The 20844-nt window shown below is 40.4% G+C and overlaps 1 protein-coding gene across 3 annotated transcripts in view; it reads left to right on the forward strand.

Annotated features, from left to right (window-relative positions):
• Positions 1–20844, forward strand: part of lrp4 (low density lipoprotein receptor-related protein 4) — a 109761-nt gene that overhangs the window by 43144 nt on the left and 45773 nt on the right. For all 3 annotated transcript variants that reach the window (XM_085407672.1, XM_085407681.1, XM_085407689.1), the window contains exon 2: positions 6079–6225. In XM_085407672.1, the coding sequence (XP_085263798.1) occupies positions 6079–6225 (147 nt within the window). The remainder of the gene's footprint in view (positions 1–6078; positions 6226–20844) is intronic.

Here is a 20844-nt window from a genome sequence, read left to right on the forward strand (position 1 = left end):
TTTATGTTCTTTCAGACACTTTTGTATTGGGATATAAAGCCAATTTAAATAGAAGATGGGATTGAAATGGGATGAAATTAAAACTTGGATAAGCTTGTATATGCTAGAAAAAAGATTACTTACTGCAGAAATATTACTGTGTACTAAGGATGGGTCATTTAGGCCTAGGAAAATCCGAATATACTGATAATGAAGTTTGTCTCCCTCAGGAAGCCAAAACAGCATTGCAGCTCTCTTGTTCTCTGTCAGTCATGAATGAGAACCACTGCAGGTGAACAGCTTTTCCGTGTATGCAAGCAGTCAGGCGTCTCATTCTGTCCGCAGTCTCGAGGAGGAGTGACGAATGCTGGACGCTGTTGGCCGACAGCAAGTCGGGACGCCAGTTGTGTCCATTCTCAGTATGCAGCGCTGCGCAGTGCTGCATGAATGTGGCCGGTTTTGGATGGTTCGGGCTGAACAGTTGCTGACACGCTGAGTCGCAGCTGTTTCTCTCTTAAGCTGTGCTTTTACAGCGCGGCACCAGCAGCCGAAGGGTGGCAGGAAGAACAGAAGACGCACACAAAAGGCCGGACTCCTTCCTTGTGCGCTCCCCTCCTATACTCTGCATCAGATGATTCACCCCCACCAACCCCCATCCCTCTGCCCAAACCCAATTTCCTGCTTATCACTTTTTTACAGCCACGCACTCGCGCACTGCAAAAAAGATACCGCGCCGACCCTCCAGGTAGACTCCAGGGAGGTCCACGCCTAATTAACTGGCAGCCTTTTGACATTGTTCAAAGCATGTGGCCACCCGCTCTCCAGGCCAGAGTTACCATTGTGTGTTTTGGCCCAACTGCTCTCTCTTCAACACTTCACACTCGTCATTGAGCTATTTAACAACAGCAAATTGTAAAATGGTGAAACATAGCTTGAATATACCACCTGGTTAGATCTGAGGCTCTCGCGCCACCCCAGCTTCCGGCTCGGTCCTTGCTGTAGGTGGGTCTGGGTTTAAACATGGCATCCACGTTGGTTTGTGGGATTTTGTCTGTGTTTACCTTTTTGGGGACCACCTGTCTTGTTCCATACCAGGCCTGTTTAGACAGTGTAAGGCCATAGTGACCGGCAGTGGAGGATCTTTGGTGGTCTTTGGTTTCTTTTTCTCTGCCTGAGGTCTTTTTTTTTTTTTTTTTTTTTCTTTCCTGAGTCACAACTCACACACTGGGCTCTACCAGCAGCAGGTGATGGGAGAGATTAATTATCTGTGTCTCTGCTCAAAAATGACTGTCAAACCAATCCACAGAGCGGGATATAGCTTAAAAATATCTACATGTACATTTAGACCAACGTCTATCCTTGAGTAACACTAAACAAAGCAAAGCTTCTGCTACACACACACACACACACACACACACACACACACACACACACACACACACACACACACACACACACACACACACTCACAATCACCCACACAATCACAGTCACAATCCAGATTCTCTTTGTTGGAAACCTTTTGAAAGTCTACAAGTTTGATAATATCAAGGAATTTCCCTTAAAAAAAGTTGATACTGGTTTTGGAGCTTTCTGTGTCTGAAACTTGTTGCTATCAGTTTTCCAAACTCACATTTCAGGTGATTATACTGTACGTGCTCCTCAGCCTTTATTCAGATGATGTATTGTTGCTAAACTTGTGCTTACAACTCAAAGTGATCCTCTGTCTTTAGAAAACAGCCCAGCTTGTGATCTGCTATCTGTGTGATTCATCAGAGGCTTGTCATGCTGGCGCTCTTGAAAGCACCGGCCTGCTAGGCCTGGCTGCTGCATAGTGTTTGTGTTTGTTTTGTTACTTTTTTTTTTGTCTGCAGCCTTACATAACAATCTAGGGGTGATGATTCCCTCTTTATTTTCCTGCTAGGTTCACCCTCTCATTATAGACGGTATAAATGTCTTTTTGTATGCCCTCTGACCGAGCATTTACCCGTCATCATAAGCCTCATCGAGGAACATCGGCATCTTCTTCGCTTCATACATTTTTGGTTTTAAAGTTGTGATTACTTTCACTGACGGGGTTACACGAACGTTTGCTGTATTTACTGGCATTTAACCCTTAAGATTTTATTTTTTCCATTTTGCTCCATGTTCACATCAGTTCACAGGATGAACATTAGATGACTTGATTTTCTGGTTTGATAGCTTTGTGTGTCAAGGGTATTAGTACCATAAAGCACATTTGCTACACCTCAGCAGTGTGACTTTTTGTTTGTGACATAGTGTTGGCAACATTGTAAAACAACGGCTCTTATATTACAGGAACATGTGATACAGTCTTTCCTTCACCAGAACTCTTTCAGTCTACAGGCAGTTTTTGTCCAGTCTGACACTGAAATATTGATGATGTTACTGTGTCTGTATCTGAACATTTTCTAGACTGCCACACCATCTAAGCCAGGGGTGGGCAATCTCAGTCCACGAGGGCCGGTGTCCCTGCAGGTTTTAGATGTGTCCTCGAACCAACACAGCTGATTTAAATGGCTAAATTAGCTCCTCAACATGTCCTGAAGTTCTCCAGAGGCCTGGTAACGAACTAATCATGTGATTCAGGTGTGTTGACCCAAGGTGAGATCTAAAACCTGCAGGGACACTGGCCCTCATGGACTGAGATTGCCCACCCCTGATCTAAGCGGTTGGAAATATGTGAGACTGTGTAAGACAGTGTGGTTGATTGCTTCCTGCTATAGTCAATAAGTTTCTTTGGCTGCGGTTGAAGCCAGTGACCTATGCTTTTCAAAGTATGTTTGACAAATGTGCGGCCTGTGATGTGGTTTCATGTTGACAAGACTTCTGCTCCAGCTCGCACACTTTAATTTAGCTCAGTACAAGCCCACACTCACATCTGAGTAAAATACGCATAAGCTTAACGCTACAAAGCCAATATAAGTGATCCGTGTCAACCTAAAAAGTTTAACACGGGGAGTTTCAGACCCCAGTCTGTCCAGCAGACAGGTAGTCTGTCTTTGATAGCCCCATTTTGTTTTTTTCTGAGAGTAAATGTCCCACTCCTAGGGTCTGAGGACTGTAGGAATTATAGAGCATTCATGAAAATGAAAACAAATGTAACAGGATGTAAATGAAGAGTTGTCTAGCAGAGGGTAAGGAAGAGGGGGGAATAATGGAGGTATCTGAGGGGAAAGTGTGAAGAGGAGATGATGGAAAGACAAGAATGAGGCGAAAGAAAGGGAGAGAGGGAAATGAAAAGAAAGAGGCCATTAATTTAGTGCTGTGGGAGGGATCTGAAGGTTACTGAGCTCTCTCTGCCAGGCCCTCCTGGGTTGACTGATGCCTTTGTGAGGAGGCCAGGAACACCACACACACATACGCACACACATTCGTATGCGTGCTCCAAGAAACTTTGGGTTTGTTGCGGCAGGCCAGCTTCAGCAAAACAGACGTGTACATACGCACACACACACACACACACACACACACACACACACACACACACACACACACACACACACACACAGATGGCCATTAATGGGCTTCAAAGTGAGAGCAAAACGGGAAACCTTTATTTATTTCCTCCCCTGGTTATGGTTTGCTGTGATGTGTCTGAAGATGTGGTGTCTTTTTTTTCTTCCTTCTTTTCCTTTTTTGTGGTAGTAAATCAGACCCAGTGTTTATTGGTATACAGATGCCCAGTGTATGACATAAAAGGATAGTAACTGATATTTATATTCGATCCATCTAATCAACCGTGTTGCAACAGAGATAAATTGAAGATGTTTTATAGATCAAAATTTTCTTTGCTTTTTTTAAGTTCAGTGTAGATTTTATTGGTTATTTTGTAGTTTACTTGTAGATTCTGAGCTTTACAGTATAATACCGTCATCTGCTTACTACTGTATTTTTATTTTAGTATTTCCATGTTATTTTTTCATAAAAATGTTATTACTATTTAATATTTTAATTGCTGTATGCCTATATTAATAAAACCGCCTATTCCCGTGCTTAACAATGTTCTGAATCAGCATGTCTACATTCAGTGTACCGTAAATATAATTCTTTTTCCTTCTTGGACCGCCACAAGATACAAGCTTTGACATTCTCTTTGACTCGTGTGTGGGACCACTGGTGTATTCAACATTGCAGTAACCACCCTAAAAATAAACTGGCTGCTGTGATAAATTGCTGTAGCAGTCACACTGGCAAATTGCTAACTAAATGTAAGCTAGCTAAATGCCATGTAACTGAAAAAAAATATTGATGAGTAAATTATTTGAAGTATAACTTTTGCACCTTTTTGCAAAAAATATGCAAAAGTTTTTTGCACTCGGCAGTGTGCAAGTTTCCACAATTGAAGCAACCGCCTGCTTGGTTTGCTATAATGTTGTCCCCTGCTCTTTTAGATGTTTTGTGTTTATTTACGCAGGGATATTTGAGGGAATGTATAATTGGGTGCACTGAAGATGGAGACTCAACTCTGACTTGAGAGAAAAGCCACGGTATATACTGTAATGCTACATATTAGCTTGGTATTACAGTTCAGTGTTCAATTGTGTTCTGAATAGAAATGTAAATTTCACATTTACATTTCTCGTATGTTATTTGCATATTTATTTATTACTCTTTTTACAGCATATGTTTTGTAACAATAAAAGTTGAGCTTGTTACAAGAGATTGGTCATAAACACTGGAAGGCTGTCTCAGTCCACTGAATGGGGATTCAATAGTTCAGAACATGCTCATTTCACTGATAGTCGACCTAAAAAGAAAAACCTAAACATAATAAACTTCAGTCTTTAGTCACATTTTAGTGATTTCTCTGTCAGATGAGTAAATTGACTAAATTATCAGTTTTTAGCACACAGAACTCATCAATCACTTTGTTAATCATTAGTGTCAGTACAGTCCAACAACAATGCATATTTCACTGTCAGGGGTTTTGTTTTGTTTTTTGAGGAAGAAACTTCAGGGGGAAAATTTACTCAGTCACTTGTTGATGCTTTTAAAAGACACCCATCCTACTTATCACAGAGGATTTCAGTTGGAAACACCACAGGACATGTGTACACATACAGATGTTCTAAACATCATCGCTCTCAGGAGCTGAAATGAGTCAGACTTTCTGTGTATCGTAGCTTGTTTTGTTGTTGTTTAGCTCACTTTAAACTTAACAGTAGACTTTACTCCCCGAGACTCTCTCCCGCATATTAAGCCCAGTTCAGCTGAAAGCAACACGTGGCCTCTGCATCACCACATAGCTTAGATATTTCAGTAAGGCATATGTGTTGAGAGGAGATGGTCTCAGCTTTTCAAATGCACAATCACACATCCTTGAAAAGTTTAATTACTCTGTCATTTTGGGAGCTGAAAATCTTCGAGATGCTTGGCCTCGCTGACTTGATATAACACGACCCTTTTAGCTTATTTTACTTTATTCTATATCAAAGTGGTTTGTGAGAGGGAGGACTAAAGATTTGCACGTGAAACCTTTTCCAAATCAAGGATATTAAAACACTAAAAACAACAAATATATTCAGTATGTGTTGAATAACTGAGTGACTAACCATTGCAGTGCTGTATGTGTATACCAAGGCACTGATGTGCTTCTGTTATTTCTGCAGCTAAGGAGCGTCTTTTTACATGAGCAGCACAGTCTTTCGATCACTCTGTAAAATAGATATGACAGATATCAGAGCATAAAATTCAGAAGCAAGGTTATACTGAATCTATTCAGAGTCCTAGTTTACTGTGTTTACTGTTAAAGTTTACTGTTGAGAGTTATGAAACAGAAAATTACATTAAAGTGAAAGAAACTGTGTTTTTGTTTATAACAAAAAACTGTGGCATTCTCAGGCTTTTATCCAACATACTAAGCAGGGAGCAGCTGAGGAGTGTCAAGATTAAAGCGAGAAACAAAGCAGGAGGTCACGGGCAGGGATAAAAGTCCCTGTCTCAATACTTTACAGTTATTATGTATATCTGGCAGAATCATTTTGTGGTAATATGAATTCCAGTGCCTGAGTTAACCTGAGCATGTGCGATAAACTCTAATCTTCTCTTCGTGTGTGTGTGTGTGTGTGTGCGCAGGAGTTCAGGGCAGCACTGAGTGCTCATGTGGGAGGAACCACTTTACGTGTGCGGTCAGTGCATTCGGGGAGTGTACCTGCATCCCAGCCCAGTGGCAGTGTGACGGAGACAACGATTGCGGGGACCACAGTGACGAGGATGGATGCAGTGAGTCTTTGTTTCTCACTTTATTTTTTTTTTGCTGTTGGTATCATCCTCAGTTTCTCTTTTCTCTCTCTGCTTATTCATCTACCATGAGGAGGAAAAAGAAACAGATAAATAAAATCGCATAAAGACTCAATGACCGTGTTAAACTCACCTCATTGATGGGCACGTGGTTGTTGATGAGGAGGCATTGAAGTCAAAGCACTGCATGTTTAGTAAGTCGCCTGTGACAGTAATCCAAGTGTGTCCCTCTGAGTTTTTCATTTCAAAGACACTGTAAATTTGCCAAATATATTTTATACAATCTGTCGGTTTTTAAGTTAAGCGTTATTTTTTTATACTTACCATAAAATGTTTTTTCCTCAAATGCTTTCCTTAGGTAGCCAAACTTCTGAAATCTTAACAAGCATCTGAAGAAGATTTTTACCTGATTATTAAATTAATTGAAATAAAAAGACATTCTCAATACTTTGAGCACTTGAACATTTTTGATACTTTTCTTAAAACATTTCTTTTTTCCATTGTAATGAACTTGTATTTACGTAATTTGTTGTAATGTAATTTCCCTTTTAAAGGTTTAATTTAAATCTAGATCAATTTTCTAAGCTGTTACATCAACCAGCGTGCCAGATGCGGTTCTAAAGAGTAAATCAGCTATTCCCGACTGAATATTATGCATGAGCCCCATGAGCAAGGCATTAAAATCCCATCACTTAACCAAGACTCTGGTTGTTCTTGGCAGGTCTCTGGCACTAATTTCACATAACTGGATGACTTCTGAATTTTTCTATAAATGTAGAAATGTTCTCAGGCAGAGGCTTTTTTTCCCTCCATAAAAAGTAAAAAAAAATCTGTAATTGAACCCATATGGATCCCATCATCACCCGGTGAAACGGTGAATGGGTCACTGGTCAGGTGGGGTAGTACTTGTGAGCCAGACGCTCTGCTTGGTGTATGCCCCGTGCAGAAAAATGCTTGAGTGACTTTTGGCAACAGATGAAGTTTGGCTGGAGGGGAAGTCTTGGCAGCTGAGGCAGACAGGAGTATTCTCTTGTAGAGCATGTCAGTTTGTCAAGTGGAGGAGATCTCCACAGCATTTTTTTCTTTTTTTAAACACCGGTGTATTGGTGTGAAATGTCAATGCGAGTCTTCTCTTTTTCTTTCTCCTCGCCTGCTCACAGCGGAAAAAAGCAAGCTGCCCTTTTATTTGACACTTCCCCAACCTCCTTTAGAGCTGCGTGGTTGTGTTTGTGTATGTGCTGATATGCTTTCTCCATCAGTCTTCCTCTGTCATATTAAGCTAGTTAGAGGTTGGGAGAGGCGTTATTGATCTCTGGCCAGTTGAATATTCAGTGTGTCAGATTGCCGTGTATTGATCTGCATCTTGTTACTTATTTAAGGAGACGCATGGAAGCAGCTGACAGATATCAGAGCATCTAGCTGGACCTTTCTAATCCATTAGTACTGTCTGATCGATCCTCTGCTCCACCGCTCTGTAGTTCCACGCTGGTTCTCTTGGATTCTGTCCAGTCAATATCATAATCGCAATTCTCATATCACATAGATTTTGTATTGTTGTAGTAGTCAGCCATTAAAAACCGTAGATACTGTCAAGCAAACGCACCGCTTCTTCTTGCTACTGCATCCACTAGATCAATGATCACATCACATATCAACTTAATGCAGTTCAGTTTTCCAACAGCGAAGACTACAAATCATGAAACAAAGTATCACTTTTTTCCCTTGATATATGCCTGTATTTATAGTTTAGAAACACTGAATACTTTATAATATTTAGAATCTATTTTCTCCTTGGCACTGCAACAAGTCTTAACAATTATTAGACTTTTACTTAAGTCATGTTGTGTTAGCACTGCAACAGATTAGTGACCTGTCCAGGGTGTACCACGCCTACCTATGTCAGCTGGGATAGCCACTAATTTATTTCTATAGCAACAACACACTTTTGCAAGATTCGCAACATTGCAAGGTAAAGACCCTACAATAATACTATTTCCTCCTTCTTTGTGTAGGTTCCTCCCTTGTCAGTTTAGGTTTATTTGTAGTTTATTTAGCACCTCTGCTCAGCCTGCTTCAGTTTCTCTAGCAGCTGAAGCCGGTACGACTGGTCCAAACTGCTTGATAACTGGAAGAAACGCATACATCCATGGAAAGTTGCCTACTTAAATGAACACTTTGAAATAACACATAGTTGATGAGTTGTGTTAACAAGAATGCGTCCTGATTGGCTGCGTCTCCACTAGCACCGCAAGTCGTACAGCTTTAAGCGATCACAACTCCCAAATTCTGACATTAAATTTATTGTTTCATCTTTATTGAAATCTGATCTGTATTCCAAATATCAGACGAGAGTACATTCATCAAAGACAGGCGCTTACACTCACTCCCTCAGATAAAGAGCATATTTGTCTTAGAGTGTCTTCCAGTTCTGAGATTATTGTTCTGCTAACTAAATTATGCATTTTCTCAAGTAAGTAAGATTTCAACGACTTTTTGAAATGTAATAACATATTTTTGTGTGGCTGAAAACCCCACAGTGCAGGCCACTTAGAAGCAAGTGTTTGCACGTGTATTTGTGTTCATGTGGCATGTAACGCTGCCTCTACAGGGAGTGCAGAATTATTAGGCAAGCTGTATTTTTGAGGAATAATTTTATTATTGAACAACAACCATGTTCTCAATGAACCCAAAAAACTCATTAATATCAAAGCTGAATGTTTTTGGAAGAAGTTTTTAGTTTGTTTTTAGTTTTAGCTATTTTAGGGGGATATCTGTGTGTGCAGGTGACTATTACTGTGCATAATTATTAGGCAACTTAACAAAAAACAAATATATACCCATTTCAATTATTTATTTTTACCAGTGAAACCAATATAACATCTCCACATTCACAAATATACATTTCTGACATTCAAAAACAAAACAAAAACAAATCAGCGACCAATATAGCCACCTTTCTTTGCAAGGACACTCAAAAGCCTGCCATCCATGGATTCTGTCAGTGTTTTGATCTGTTCACCATCAACATTGCGTGCAGCAGCAACCACAGCCTCCCAGACACTGTTCAGAGAGGTGTACTGTTTTCCCTCCTTGTAAATCTCACATTTGATGATGGACCACAGGTTCTCAATGGGGTTCAGATCAGGTGAACAAGGTGGCCATGTCATTAGTTTTTCTTCTTTTATACCCTTTCTTGCCAGCCACGCTGTGGAGTACTTGGACGCGTGTGATGGAGCATTGTCCTGCATGAAAATCATGTTTTTCTTGAAGGATGCAGACTTCTTCCTGTACCACTGCTTGAAGAAGGTGTCTTCCAGAAACTGGCAGTAGGACTGGGAGTTGAGCTTGACTCCATCCTCAACCCGAAAAGGCCCCACAAGCTCATCTTTGATGATACCAGCCCAAACCAATACTCCACCTCCACCTTGCTGGCGTCTGAGTCGGACTGGAGCTCTCTGCCCTTTACCAATCCAGCCACGGGCCCATCCATCTGGCCCATCAAGACTCACTCTCATTTCATCAGTCCATAAAACCTTAGAAAAATCAGTCTTGAGATATTTCTTGGCCCAGTCTTGACGTTTCAGCTTGTGTGTCTTGTTCAGTGGTGGTCGTCTTTCAGCCTTTCTTACCTTGGCCATGTCTCTGAGTATTGCACACCTTGTGCTTTTGGGCACTCCAGTGATGTTGCAGCTCTGAAATATGGCCAAACTGGTGGCAAGTGGCATCTTGGCAGCTGCACGCTTGACTTTTCTCAGTTCATGGGCAGTTATTTTGCGCCTTGGTTTTTCCACACGCTTCTTGCGACCCTGTTGACTATTTTGAATGAAACGCTTGATTGTTCGATGATCACGCTTCAGAAGCTTTGCAATTTTGAGACTGCTGCATCCCTCTGCAAGATATCTCACTATTTTTGACTTTTCTGAGCCTGTCAAGTCCTTCTTTTGACCCATTTTGCCAAAGGAAAGGACGTTGCCTAATAATTATGCACACCTGATATAGGGTGTTGATGTCATTAGACCACACCCCTTCTCATTACAGAGATGCACATCACCTAATATGCTTAATTGGTAGTAGGCTTTCGAGCCTATACAGCTTGGAGTAAGACAACATGCATGAAGAGGATGATGTGGACAAAATACTCATTTGCCTAATAATTCTGCACTCCCTGTATTTGACTGATTGGATTGAGGGAAATGGATCGTAAAACCGAGAAGAGAAATTTTTATGTTATTTAACAACATTTTCCAAGTTGGTTTTCTCGACTGTTCTTGATCTGCAGGTGTGTGTGTGTGTGTGTGTGTGTGTGTGTGTGTGTGTGTGTGTGTGTGTGTGTGAGACCGTGAGAATCCAGAACGACAGTAGCCACACAGATAAACACAGAAAGATACATTGTCCTCCCTGCAGAATTGTTGCATTATAGTTTGTGTTGTTTGAACCTTAACTAATTTCTCAGCAATTTCCAGACAAAGCAGAGTTCTCCTGAATCACGCTGGAGGAATGTGTGTGTCTGTGTGTGTGTGTGTGTGTGTCTGTGTGTGTCTGAGAGAAACTCATGAAGATGGGAGTGGAGGCAAAGTGGCCTAGTGGACTGTGCCTATGAAGCTATCTGTGTAAACGTCTGATCTAATTACAATTTGGAGATCATGTGGAAACTGCAGTTCAGCTGTGGCTGTGTGTGTGTGTGTGTGTGTGTGTGTGTGTGTGTGTGTGTGTGTGTGTGTGTGTGTGTGTGTGTGTGTGTGTATCTTGCACTTGTGTTCCCCCAGATAAAGTTTCATAGCTGCACAGAGACCAAAGAGAGAGCAGAGGGGAACACAGGGGACTAAGAGGAGCATGTAAAAATCCTTGTTGTGGTTGTATGCGTGCGTGCATGTGTGTTGGATAAAATATGTGGAGTTGTGAATGTCAGTGCTGTAACTTTAGTCTGAAGGAGCTGCTGTTGCATGAAGGTGAGAAGGAAATTGACTTTACAGCTATGGGTCTTCTCTTCACCTCCCATTACTTTGGCCTGTTTATACTGGACCATACTGGGGAGGGTGTGTTATCATAAATTTCACCTTTTTTATAAGAACACTTCTCAAGTTGTACCAGTTAGTTTGCAAGATTTGCTGCTTCACTTGCCTTTTATTAGGTTGTAAGTTGGGGCATTACAAGTAAACAAAACGCTTAGTTACAGCCTGGTACAGGAGATGGTTTTGACCTCTATGGATATTTTGCCCCTTTATAACTGCTCTGAGTGGGGGAGTTGTATTACTCATTCACTTGGATACTGGCATTGACTGGCATCTGGATACTTGGAGTCATTAAACAGGATTTGTAACTATTATTAAAAGTACACTAGTCAACCCAGTCAGGTACCAGAAGAATTTAAAAAAAAAAAAAAACACTAAAGTAACCTAGACAGCTCCTGCCTCTCAGCTTCTCAGCCATGTCCCAGAAGCCTTGTCCCTCATTGTGTTCTCCAAAGACTGTTTCCTGGCTGTTTTTCACAGATGGAAAGGTTGTGTCTATATTTCACATCTGGTCGCATACTGAATTGGTTGCATAATAGCAATAGAATTGGAACATCAGCTGGTAAATCAAGTCGAGGACTTCATCCTCGGTACTTTTTCGCAGTGACAGTCTGGTACAAATGCCCACATTAAAAGAGATACTTTCTCTGAAGTTGTATTGCTTTATTTTACCCACAGTTATTCAGCTGTAAGTTTAACAGGTTTGTAAGTGGCGATCAGTAAATTAAAGTCTGTGCTAGTTTCTCAAACTTCAGAATAAAGACAAAATATCTGCATGGATGATTTTGAGCTATTGTGTAGAAATGATCGTAAAACTAACTAAAGATTTAACTAATAACTGAGCATGATTATGTTACATGTTCAAAGTGGGTGACTATTATGACAGTGTCATCAGAGGTGGTTAGTTGAAGAGCATTTTAGTGGGTCGCACATCTCAATGCCAGGATACTAATTAGCCTTGATGAAGTTTAATGAAGGCATAACTCACAGACGTTTAATCAAATTAATAACACCCCCATTCTTTCATTGACAGAGCTGTCTGAGCTCAGGGGGTGTGCTCGTCTAAATGTGGCAACATAGGCACATTTTACTATGTTTGATTGCAGGGTGTAAGTATAAGCTGTAAGAAGCATGAAGTGCTGCTCCATTGGAGGAATGTGTTTGTGTTCTTGCCACTCTAGTTTCACATCCATACAATCACACAAGAGAAGGAAGGGCATACTTTGTGAGTGTGGTTCCTATGGAAATGGCTGTAAGGGCTTATTGTGTTGAAGGTTTTCACAGTTAGATGAGGGCAAACTGAAGCAGAAAGTGAATAAAGAGGAAGTACATCATAATATCTGAAAAGAATGACACTTGCCTCGTGTTGAGGTCAGCGCGTTCACCTAACCTTCCTACTGCTCTCTTCATAAATCCACTCACTACCTCACTGAAACTCTTGTGTCAAGAAGTGAGGGGAAGAACCTATTTGATCCTGCTTTTAAAGTTTTCAAACCTTAGTTTAGGAATTCGGAAAAAGATTTAGGAGGAAAAAATAAAAAAAAAAGATTATGACATTTATGATTAGTTTTAAACTTTGGGCATGCACACAGGCAGCATGAGCAATGATTAAGGAGACATTAAAGGGGACTGGGTCATATTCTTGAGGGGGACCAGAAAGGTGCAGCCCTGTGGTAGAAAGAAGGATTCAGTGCCCACAGAGGCTACAGAGACGCACGTGTGTGCAGTCCAAAAGCCATCAGCAAATTGCCCATTTAGGAAGTCTCCTTGTGTAGCTCAATTGCTGACTGGTTGGAAAGTAGGCTTGAAAACAAAAGGAAATGATGGCAGGAAAAAACAAAACCATCATTGTATATTATCAATTTTTCAGGGGCTAAGCTAAACAGCTAACAACAGCATAAACATAATCAAGGATTGCCCACATTAGTTGTTGTTAATATTTTAGACATTGGCCCTTGGTGACAGTGCACAGCTGTAACATGCAAACATGGGCCTAGAAAGCTCTGCGTAGCACTTTCTGGACTACCAAATCATGTGCCAAGTACCTTGAGTGCACATGACACCAAAAAGCTCCTAAAACTTTCAGAAAAGCTGCCATTCTTTTTATTTTAGTAACCCTGATGTTATCCTTGTAGTTTTGACCTTCTTACAGTTACAGTAGCGATTTCCCACATTGGTTTCTTTGCTGCACTTCATGCTGCAGGCCTGTTAATGTTCAAGTGATCAGGCCTTGCCATAGCTGGACTGGCCGGTGGGCCGATGGTAATTATTTGTTTTTATGGGCCGATGGGTTTTTTTTCGTTTTTTGTTTTTTTTGTTTTTTTTCCCCTCCCCATAAAGGTTTCACTTCAATCATGAACCTGATCAATGATCATCTGATCAGCTTTTCTCTCTTGTTTGTTTATCTCCCACCTTGCGCCAGAAAGAGGAAACCGGCGGATGTCGCGCTAAACAACAGCAGCACGTTTAAGCTTGATCAGCTGTTGTTAGAATTTATTTAATATTAATTTCTAGTATCAGCTGATGTTTGCTGGAGCCACAGCTGTAAAAGCTGCTGGTCATGATATCGGTTTGGTTATCTGGTGAGATGAAACCAGGAGATGTTCTTACTGAATCATCAGAGCTGAACAGGTGAAGGAGAAACAGGTTTACCTTTTAGGTGACATGAATGAGTTGAAGGGAAGTTATGAACTGTTTCTGAGAGACAAATAACACCAGGATCCTTTTCTAAGTAGCTGACAGCTGGTGACTGTGCAGGGGCGGGTCTAGCAAAGTGTTGCCAGGGACCCAGGTAAGACATTAACAGGGAGAGGAGGGCACAAGGAAATACTTTTCTTTCTTTTTCTCATTTAAAATGTCTCGCTTTTAACAAATAATTATCTGAATCTTAGAGCAAACATTTTCATCTGATGTAAAATGTATAGAAATCCATTATTGTACATAGTAATTTTTTTAGGGTCCCATCATAATTTCTTCAGAAGTAGCTAAGTACTGCATATGATGCCAGTATTTTCCCACATTTTCTAGATTCTGTACCAGTACTGTGTGTAAAATGCCATCAAAAAGTCAACTAAGTTTTATTCTTTCTCACCTGTCTTTCTGTCTCCTTTCACTTTTTAAAGGTTGCCATGTTAGAAAAAATATTTTGCCCTGCCATGCTGTTTATTGATGTGGCAAATTAATTGTTTATGAAAATATATGTAAATCTGTCATCAGTAATCTGTAATGATCATGTCTCACCTCTAGTCTTCTCTGTCTTAATTTCAGGTTTTCACCATGTGTTGTAGATAGTTCAGGAGGTTAACTCGACCAAGCAGTCTACTTTCGGGTACTGTTTAGAATACCAGAATAGGGAGGATGGTGTAGGTTTAAGTTTATTAGACTGATGCATATATACCAACGAGACATTGTACATCACTGTGACAACAGTGTTTGTTTTCATTCAACGGCTTTATGGTTTTTGCTATAATACTTGGTGGGCCGGTCTCTAGTCAAAATGCCCGGGCCGATTTTTTGTCCCAGTCCAGCCCTGGGCCTTGCTGTGACTGTCCTCTCTCACAGTGAATGTGATTGGCATAGAGCCGTGCTCACCTTTTGACTGCGACCCGTCCAACAGCTGCAGTATGACTCATTTTTCTGTCTTCCATCATATCTTATCAGGCTTTCGATTTCTCTGACCTCTTTTCCCAGTTCAAGGCAATACAATTTATTAGCACACAGTAACACTGGATATTCATAACAACAGCAGATAAGACAAGATAACCTGGGACAACTAATACATCATGTGTTATTTCACCATTCATCTCCTCCTACTGCATCATCCTCCCTCACTGTTATAGGTCATCCTTCAAGTTATTTCTCTCTCTGCATTTCACTTACACTGAGCTAAGTGCACCTCTCTCTCTCTCTCTCTCTCTCTCTCTCTCTCTCTCTCTCTCTCTCTCTCACGCACGCACGCACGCACGCACGCGCGCGCATGCGCGCGCGTTGCAACAGTGTTGGAGTCCTGCTGAGTTGAAAGCGGCCGAGGTTGCGAAAGAGTAAACGATTTCAGCTAGTGAGAAGACAGGGGGTGCCGAGGAGATATATATATATGTATATGTGTGTGTGTGTGTGTTGACCGTGAATGTAAAATGAAATGGAAGAGGAAAATCTCTGTTGGGTGAGATTGAAAGCGCTGCATGAGACTTGGCTTCCTCTGCTGTCAGCTCACACAAGTACGTGTGAGGTTTGGGAAGCGGGTGTGTGTACTAAAAACTCAAACGCACACATTCACAGGTATATGCACACACACACACACACACACACACACACACACACACACACACACACACACACACACACACACACACACACACACACACACACACACGTTTGGCATTCCAACTTGTGAGGATAACTGGGCCTCCAGGTGGTGTAATGTTTACCATATTCATGAGAAGAAGTCATTTGAACAACTCACTGACTTGGTATTCACGACTTTGTGAGTGTAAATGTTTTAAAAGACCTCTGGAACTGCCACCAGTAAATGTTTTAATGAAACCTTTTATGCAAGTGTCTTTTAGAGTTATTAAGTTTAGTTAGAGTTATCAAATATTTGTCATCTAAGTCTTTAAAATTATTAAAATGTCTTAATTTTTGTCTTTTTTTTTTTTTTTTAGCTTCAGTTTGAAGTCTGGTCTTTTTGTATTTTTCAAATGAACTTTTCCCAGTTGAACTTGAAAAAAAGTGCAGACAAGTTTACACTTTAAAGGGAATTGATAAATACTGGAATGCCTCAGATATGTGCAGGACTTGGTCTAATCCTGACCCCTAACTCAAGATCAAATCCTCTCAACAAAAATAAGTGAGGAGTGACCACCGTGTCCTTGCATTAAAGTGATTCTCACAAGAGCATTCATATATAGACGGCCCCCCACCCCACACACACACACACACACACACACACACACACACACACACACACACACAAACCACCAAAAACTAAGAAGTACCCCCTCCTGTCCTTTAATCCACCACTCTCTGCAGTCTTAGCCAATCAGAGAGCAGCTGTGACCGCAGGAGCTCAGCTGATCTGAAGGTGGGAGCGAAGAAGATTAGGACCCCATTCCCTCCTTCTCTATGTGTTGATTTTCTCTCTGCGTCCCCCTCATGTTTTTTTCTCTCTGTCTGAGCCCCTCTGTCCTTGCAGCCTCCTTAGCCTCCTTGTCTCTGCCCTCTGACCACAGGAATCCTGCACGCCCAACTCCCTTTGCTTTTTTGTTTTTCATCCAAGACTTTCTCATTTATATCTCACTAAGCGGTTGCATTTCTAGCATCGCTCAGTTCATCTCCCTTCCCCTTCCTTTCCCTTGTTGTTGTCTCATCAGTCTCTTTCTTTCTGTCCCAGGATTTGACCGTAGTTGTTTGGACACATTAACATAATCCTCCTCCTCTCTGATTTATCCAACACTCGCTTGGTCCTCTCCTCCACCTCCCTCCTAAATATTTACTCCCTGCTCTGTAAACCAGGCGGGCAAACTTGTTCACACAGAAGAGGGCATGATTAGAGGGTAATCGAGGGTAGAAGAAAGTAACAGAAGCAAGAGGGAGAGACAAAGGGGTTATTGGACTGAGGCCAGGCTTTACTTTCTTTTTAAATCTTGTACAAACTTGTCTGAGTAGGTTTTCAATGTTAACTACAGCAGAGGTTGTGGATTTAAGCTTTAAAAGTCTTTAAAAGTGTAATCAGTGCACTATCATATTAGAGGGCTTAACTGTGTAAGCCAGCACATTTAAGAATTGATGTTTTGCAACCCTTGTTAAAAGAAAATACTGCTTATATATGTCTTTTGCATTAACAGTGGTAGTTTTTTTTTCTTTTTAAAGTATTTATTTGGTTTAGCATATAGTTTATGAATCTTCATTTTGATGCAAAAAAGTCACAGTACTTGTGATTTGTATGCCTCAAGCTGAAGCTGGGCAAGTGTTACCCCATCACATTTTTCTGGATTTTGGTGAGTTTCATATTAACATTGTTTTACATGTCTTAGCCTATGCTGTGTTCTGCCAGCTGATATTGATTTTATTGGCAGACTAAACTTTTTTTTTGTTCCCTTGCCAACCCTGTGTTGTTTTGTCAGAGATTCTGCCCACGCTTTAGTTTGATGAAAAGAAATAGGAGTGCTGTGTTGATGCAGTCCTAATGTTTAATAAATGCTGCCCAAATCTGCTGGCTTACATCTTAATCTGACACAGTTTCAACTTCTGTACTTTACCCCAGCAAGAGTTTAGCTGGTGTGGTTTACAGTTGGTTTTAAGTCATTTGGAGGAAAACAAAATGTGGGTCTGATTTGTTGATTTTAAAAATCAATAAGAGCTTTTGTGCTGTCCAAAACTGGGGTACACAGGGGTGTTTAAGTGGCGCAATAGTATATTTTTCACATGACAGCTCAAATCAGAGAGATTGAAAAGAGCCGCCTGCTGAAAATAATATGTTTACTGCAGGGTTTGGGCTTGGTGCCAAACAATAAGGGAATGGCCGCAGATCCCGGCGTTTCGTTTTATGTGAAGAAAATGGCAGCCAGAACTGAAAATAGTTTTACAAACACAGAGTGCTGTTGCGTCGCTGCACTTAATTAAATTGCATTGATACATAATGAATTGCACAATTATAGCAGTTCTGCTGAACTTTTTTGACAGCCAGACTAAATAAACATTTTGCAGATATCACCTCAGGCTGTGAGCGCGTGCGGTTTGCACAATTAATAGAATAATTGAAAGTAGGGAATGATAGATTGGTGGGTGCTGGTAAAAAGTAAAGAATAACAAAGGAGGGTTATAGATCCTATTTAGTTCTTTCCAGGTGGAACTGTATTGTAGTTGTAGTTTTTTTTTGTTTTGTTTTTTTTGTTATTTAGCTAACACGTGTGTTTTGGTGCTCACATGTACTTCACCTGGTAGTTGGGTTTCTTGATTTTTCTACTAAAGGTTCTAATGCTCTACATCTTGGAGCGGCTTTTTCATTTTTTTTCTGAATAAATGCCAGAATTAATAGTTGATTTTGCTGATGGCTCAAGCACACGTTTGCATTAATCAAATGTGATATAGGTGGAGAGAGAGCAATAAGGGGCTAGCTTACCTCGTATGGGTTCTATGGTGCCGTGTGTAAAAAAATAAATAAATAAATAAATAAAATAAATAAATAAATTTGTTGGGCCATGAACCAGACAGTGGCAGGTTTCCATACTTGTAATATGATGTGAGAATCAGCTGTCACCTCACATGTTATCATTAACAACTTACACTCTCGAAGTGTCACAACACTACATTCATAAAATGATACTGCAAAAGTTTTACCAATCCCACCCCGAAACCCCACCCAAAAAAATAATTAAAAAAAAATGCCTATACCAATTTCTTACAATAGTTTCTGTTATTAGTTTGTTACTTTTCAGTTTGTTTTAAGTCTTAAGTCTCTCCATTTACCCTCTTCTCTTTTAGTTTCCCCAGGTACGGATGCGTTCCTTCTTTCACTTCTTCTTTGATCCTCCAGGACCTAACACAATTACACTACCCCCACCCCCCCACAGTGTGTTTTTGCATCTTTGTAAACCTGTTTCTTTTATTTTAACTTTGTTTATTATCCTTTTATCCTTTTTAGCTCATCCTTCCAGAAAGCTGATAAGCTTATGGCATGATGACACATCCATCTCTCTATCCACGGTCCTAAGAATTGCTTTAAAGGATCTCTCTAGAATATTTCTCAGATTTTAGTGAAACTTACACACAGTGATAGCCTAATAGGTCTTCACCCAAATTGTGGTCATGTTCTCACAAGCACTTTCCTGTGTATTGTGAGCTGAATATGATAGTTAAATATAAAATTTCAAGAAAGCTAACATAAGAAAATGGATGCATTCATTCAGCTGGAGACTGATGATCCTAATAGTCATATAATGCTGAATTAGTCTGCACCAGAGTATTTCCTGTCATTCAGTTTCTTAAGAGGAAAATATGTGGGCTGTGAGGATGACAGCGCTTAAGTGTTACTCACTGGTGTCAAGCGCTCCGCAGAGATTTGTCATGGCAACAAGCAAACGCTTCAGCATTAATCTGCCATAATGGACGGTAAAATGTCCTGTCAATGTGCTGTATCACCACTAATCTTACACACACTTGTAAGTCATTCAGGAAAGCCACTCTTGTGATTCATTTGTACTTTGAGTGATTTATTTATTTTAATTTTGTTTAATTTATTTATTTTGTAGCTTTAGATACAAAACAGTCTTGCTGGTCCAGACTAGTCCAGGAAAGTTCAGGCAGAATGATGGAGTGAACAGCTGTGGTTGGGAGGGCTGGATTTGCTTCATCCTTTAATTGGTCGAGCATGCGTTTTACTTGATCATGCTCATTCATAATGGAGACTATTATTGTTGGAAGTTTAACATTTTAATCTTGATGTATCAGAGGATATATTATAGACTCAGCAACATTTAAAATGCCACATAAGCATTAATCTCTTTGCATTAAGCATAGAAAATATGCTAAATATGCTGTAAAATGGCTCTTTGAATAGGGGCTTTTTAGATAAGAAATATTTTAGTTTGTTCTGTAACTATATTTGTGATGGATTGCTTTAATACTCCCGGGATGCTGTTTTTGCAGCAAGTATTAGATTCAAATAATTTCTGTGCCACTGCAGTGCATAGTTCCCTCGTCTTGCACTTTATTTTGTAGTTTGTGCAAAAGAGCTGGTGATAAATAAGGTAATAAAAACAGGAATAAACAGTTGTTGGTGACTTGTTTTGAGGGTTTGCTTTATACAGCAGACTATGATAAACACTGGACAGAGTTGATTATGTTGCCTCAGACAGGTAGTAAACACAATTCTGCTGTGAGTTTTCAGTGGGTTTTATGAATGCAAAGTGGCGTTGTGGACAGGGCGAGGTCTGTTTACTGTATAGGTGGAGGAAAAAGTCCATTACACAAGCAGCCGCCAGACACACTCCTGGAAAAAACTGTGCTGGCAGTACCACTGTGCTCTGACGGGCTCAAATATGCGCTGGATAGCAACCAGAGCTGCCCAAAATCAGATAAGCCACCTCTGTCGGGATCGGCTGTGAGAGGAAAATAAAGAGATGGACAGAGGGGATTAGTCTGGGTTTAAGGAAGGGTGAGGGACGTACTTTTACATTTTGAGACATTTTTGTATTATTTTTCAATGTGTGCTTCCTGCATTTAGATTGGAAATGAATCAGAAGTATGGCAGCTCCAGACTGTTAACGGTTCTTTTTATGCCACTGATTGTATTAAGGTCTTCATTAAGGAATTTCTACTGACACAAATGTAAATTGAGTTTGTTCCATTCAGCAGTGAAAAGGCTGAATTTTTTTTAACATTTTTTTATCATAATCATCATCGTCATATAGCCTGCAGAAACAAAATTAAAGACACAAGGTTATGCACAGTTTCACAATTACTTTTGCCGCCATGTCACAAGTCCAGAGTGGGTTAAGCAATGAAAGACAGGACTTTCACACCCTCTGACCATGAATCCGTTTAGAAGAAAAAAGCTGTAGTTCCCAATTAGACACAGATGCACGCTACA

This window comes from Rhamphochromis longiceps, linkage group LG1, assembly GCF_057381845.1.
Source record: "Rhamphochromis longiceps isolate RC_006_pf linkage group LG1, R_longiceps_female_GT1.1, whole genome shotgun sequence".
Lineage (NCBI taxonomy): Eukaryota > Metazoa > Chordata > Actinopteri > Cichliformes > Cichlidae > Rhamphochromis > Rhamphochromis longiceps.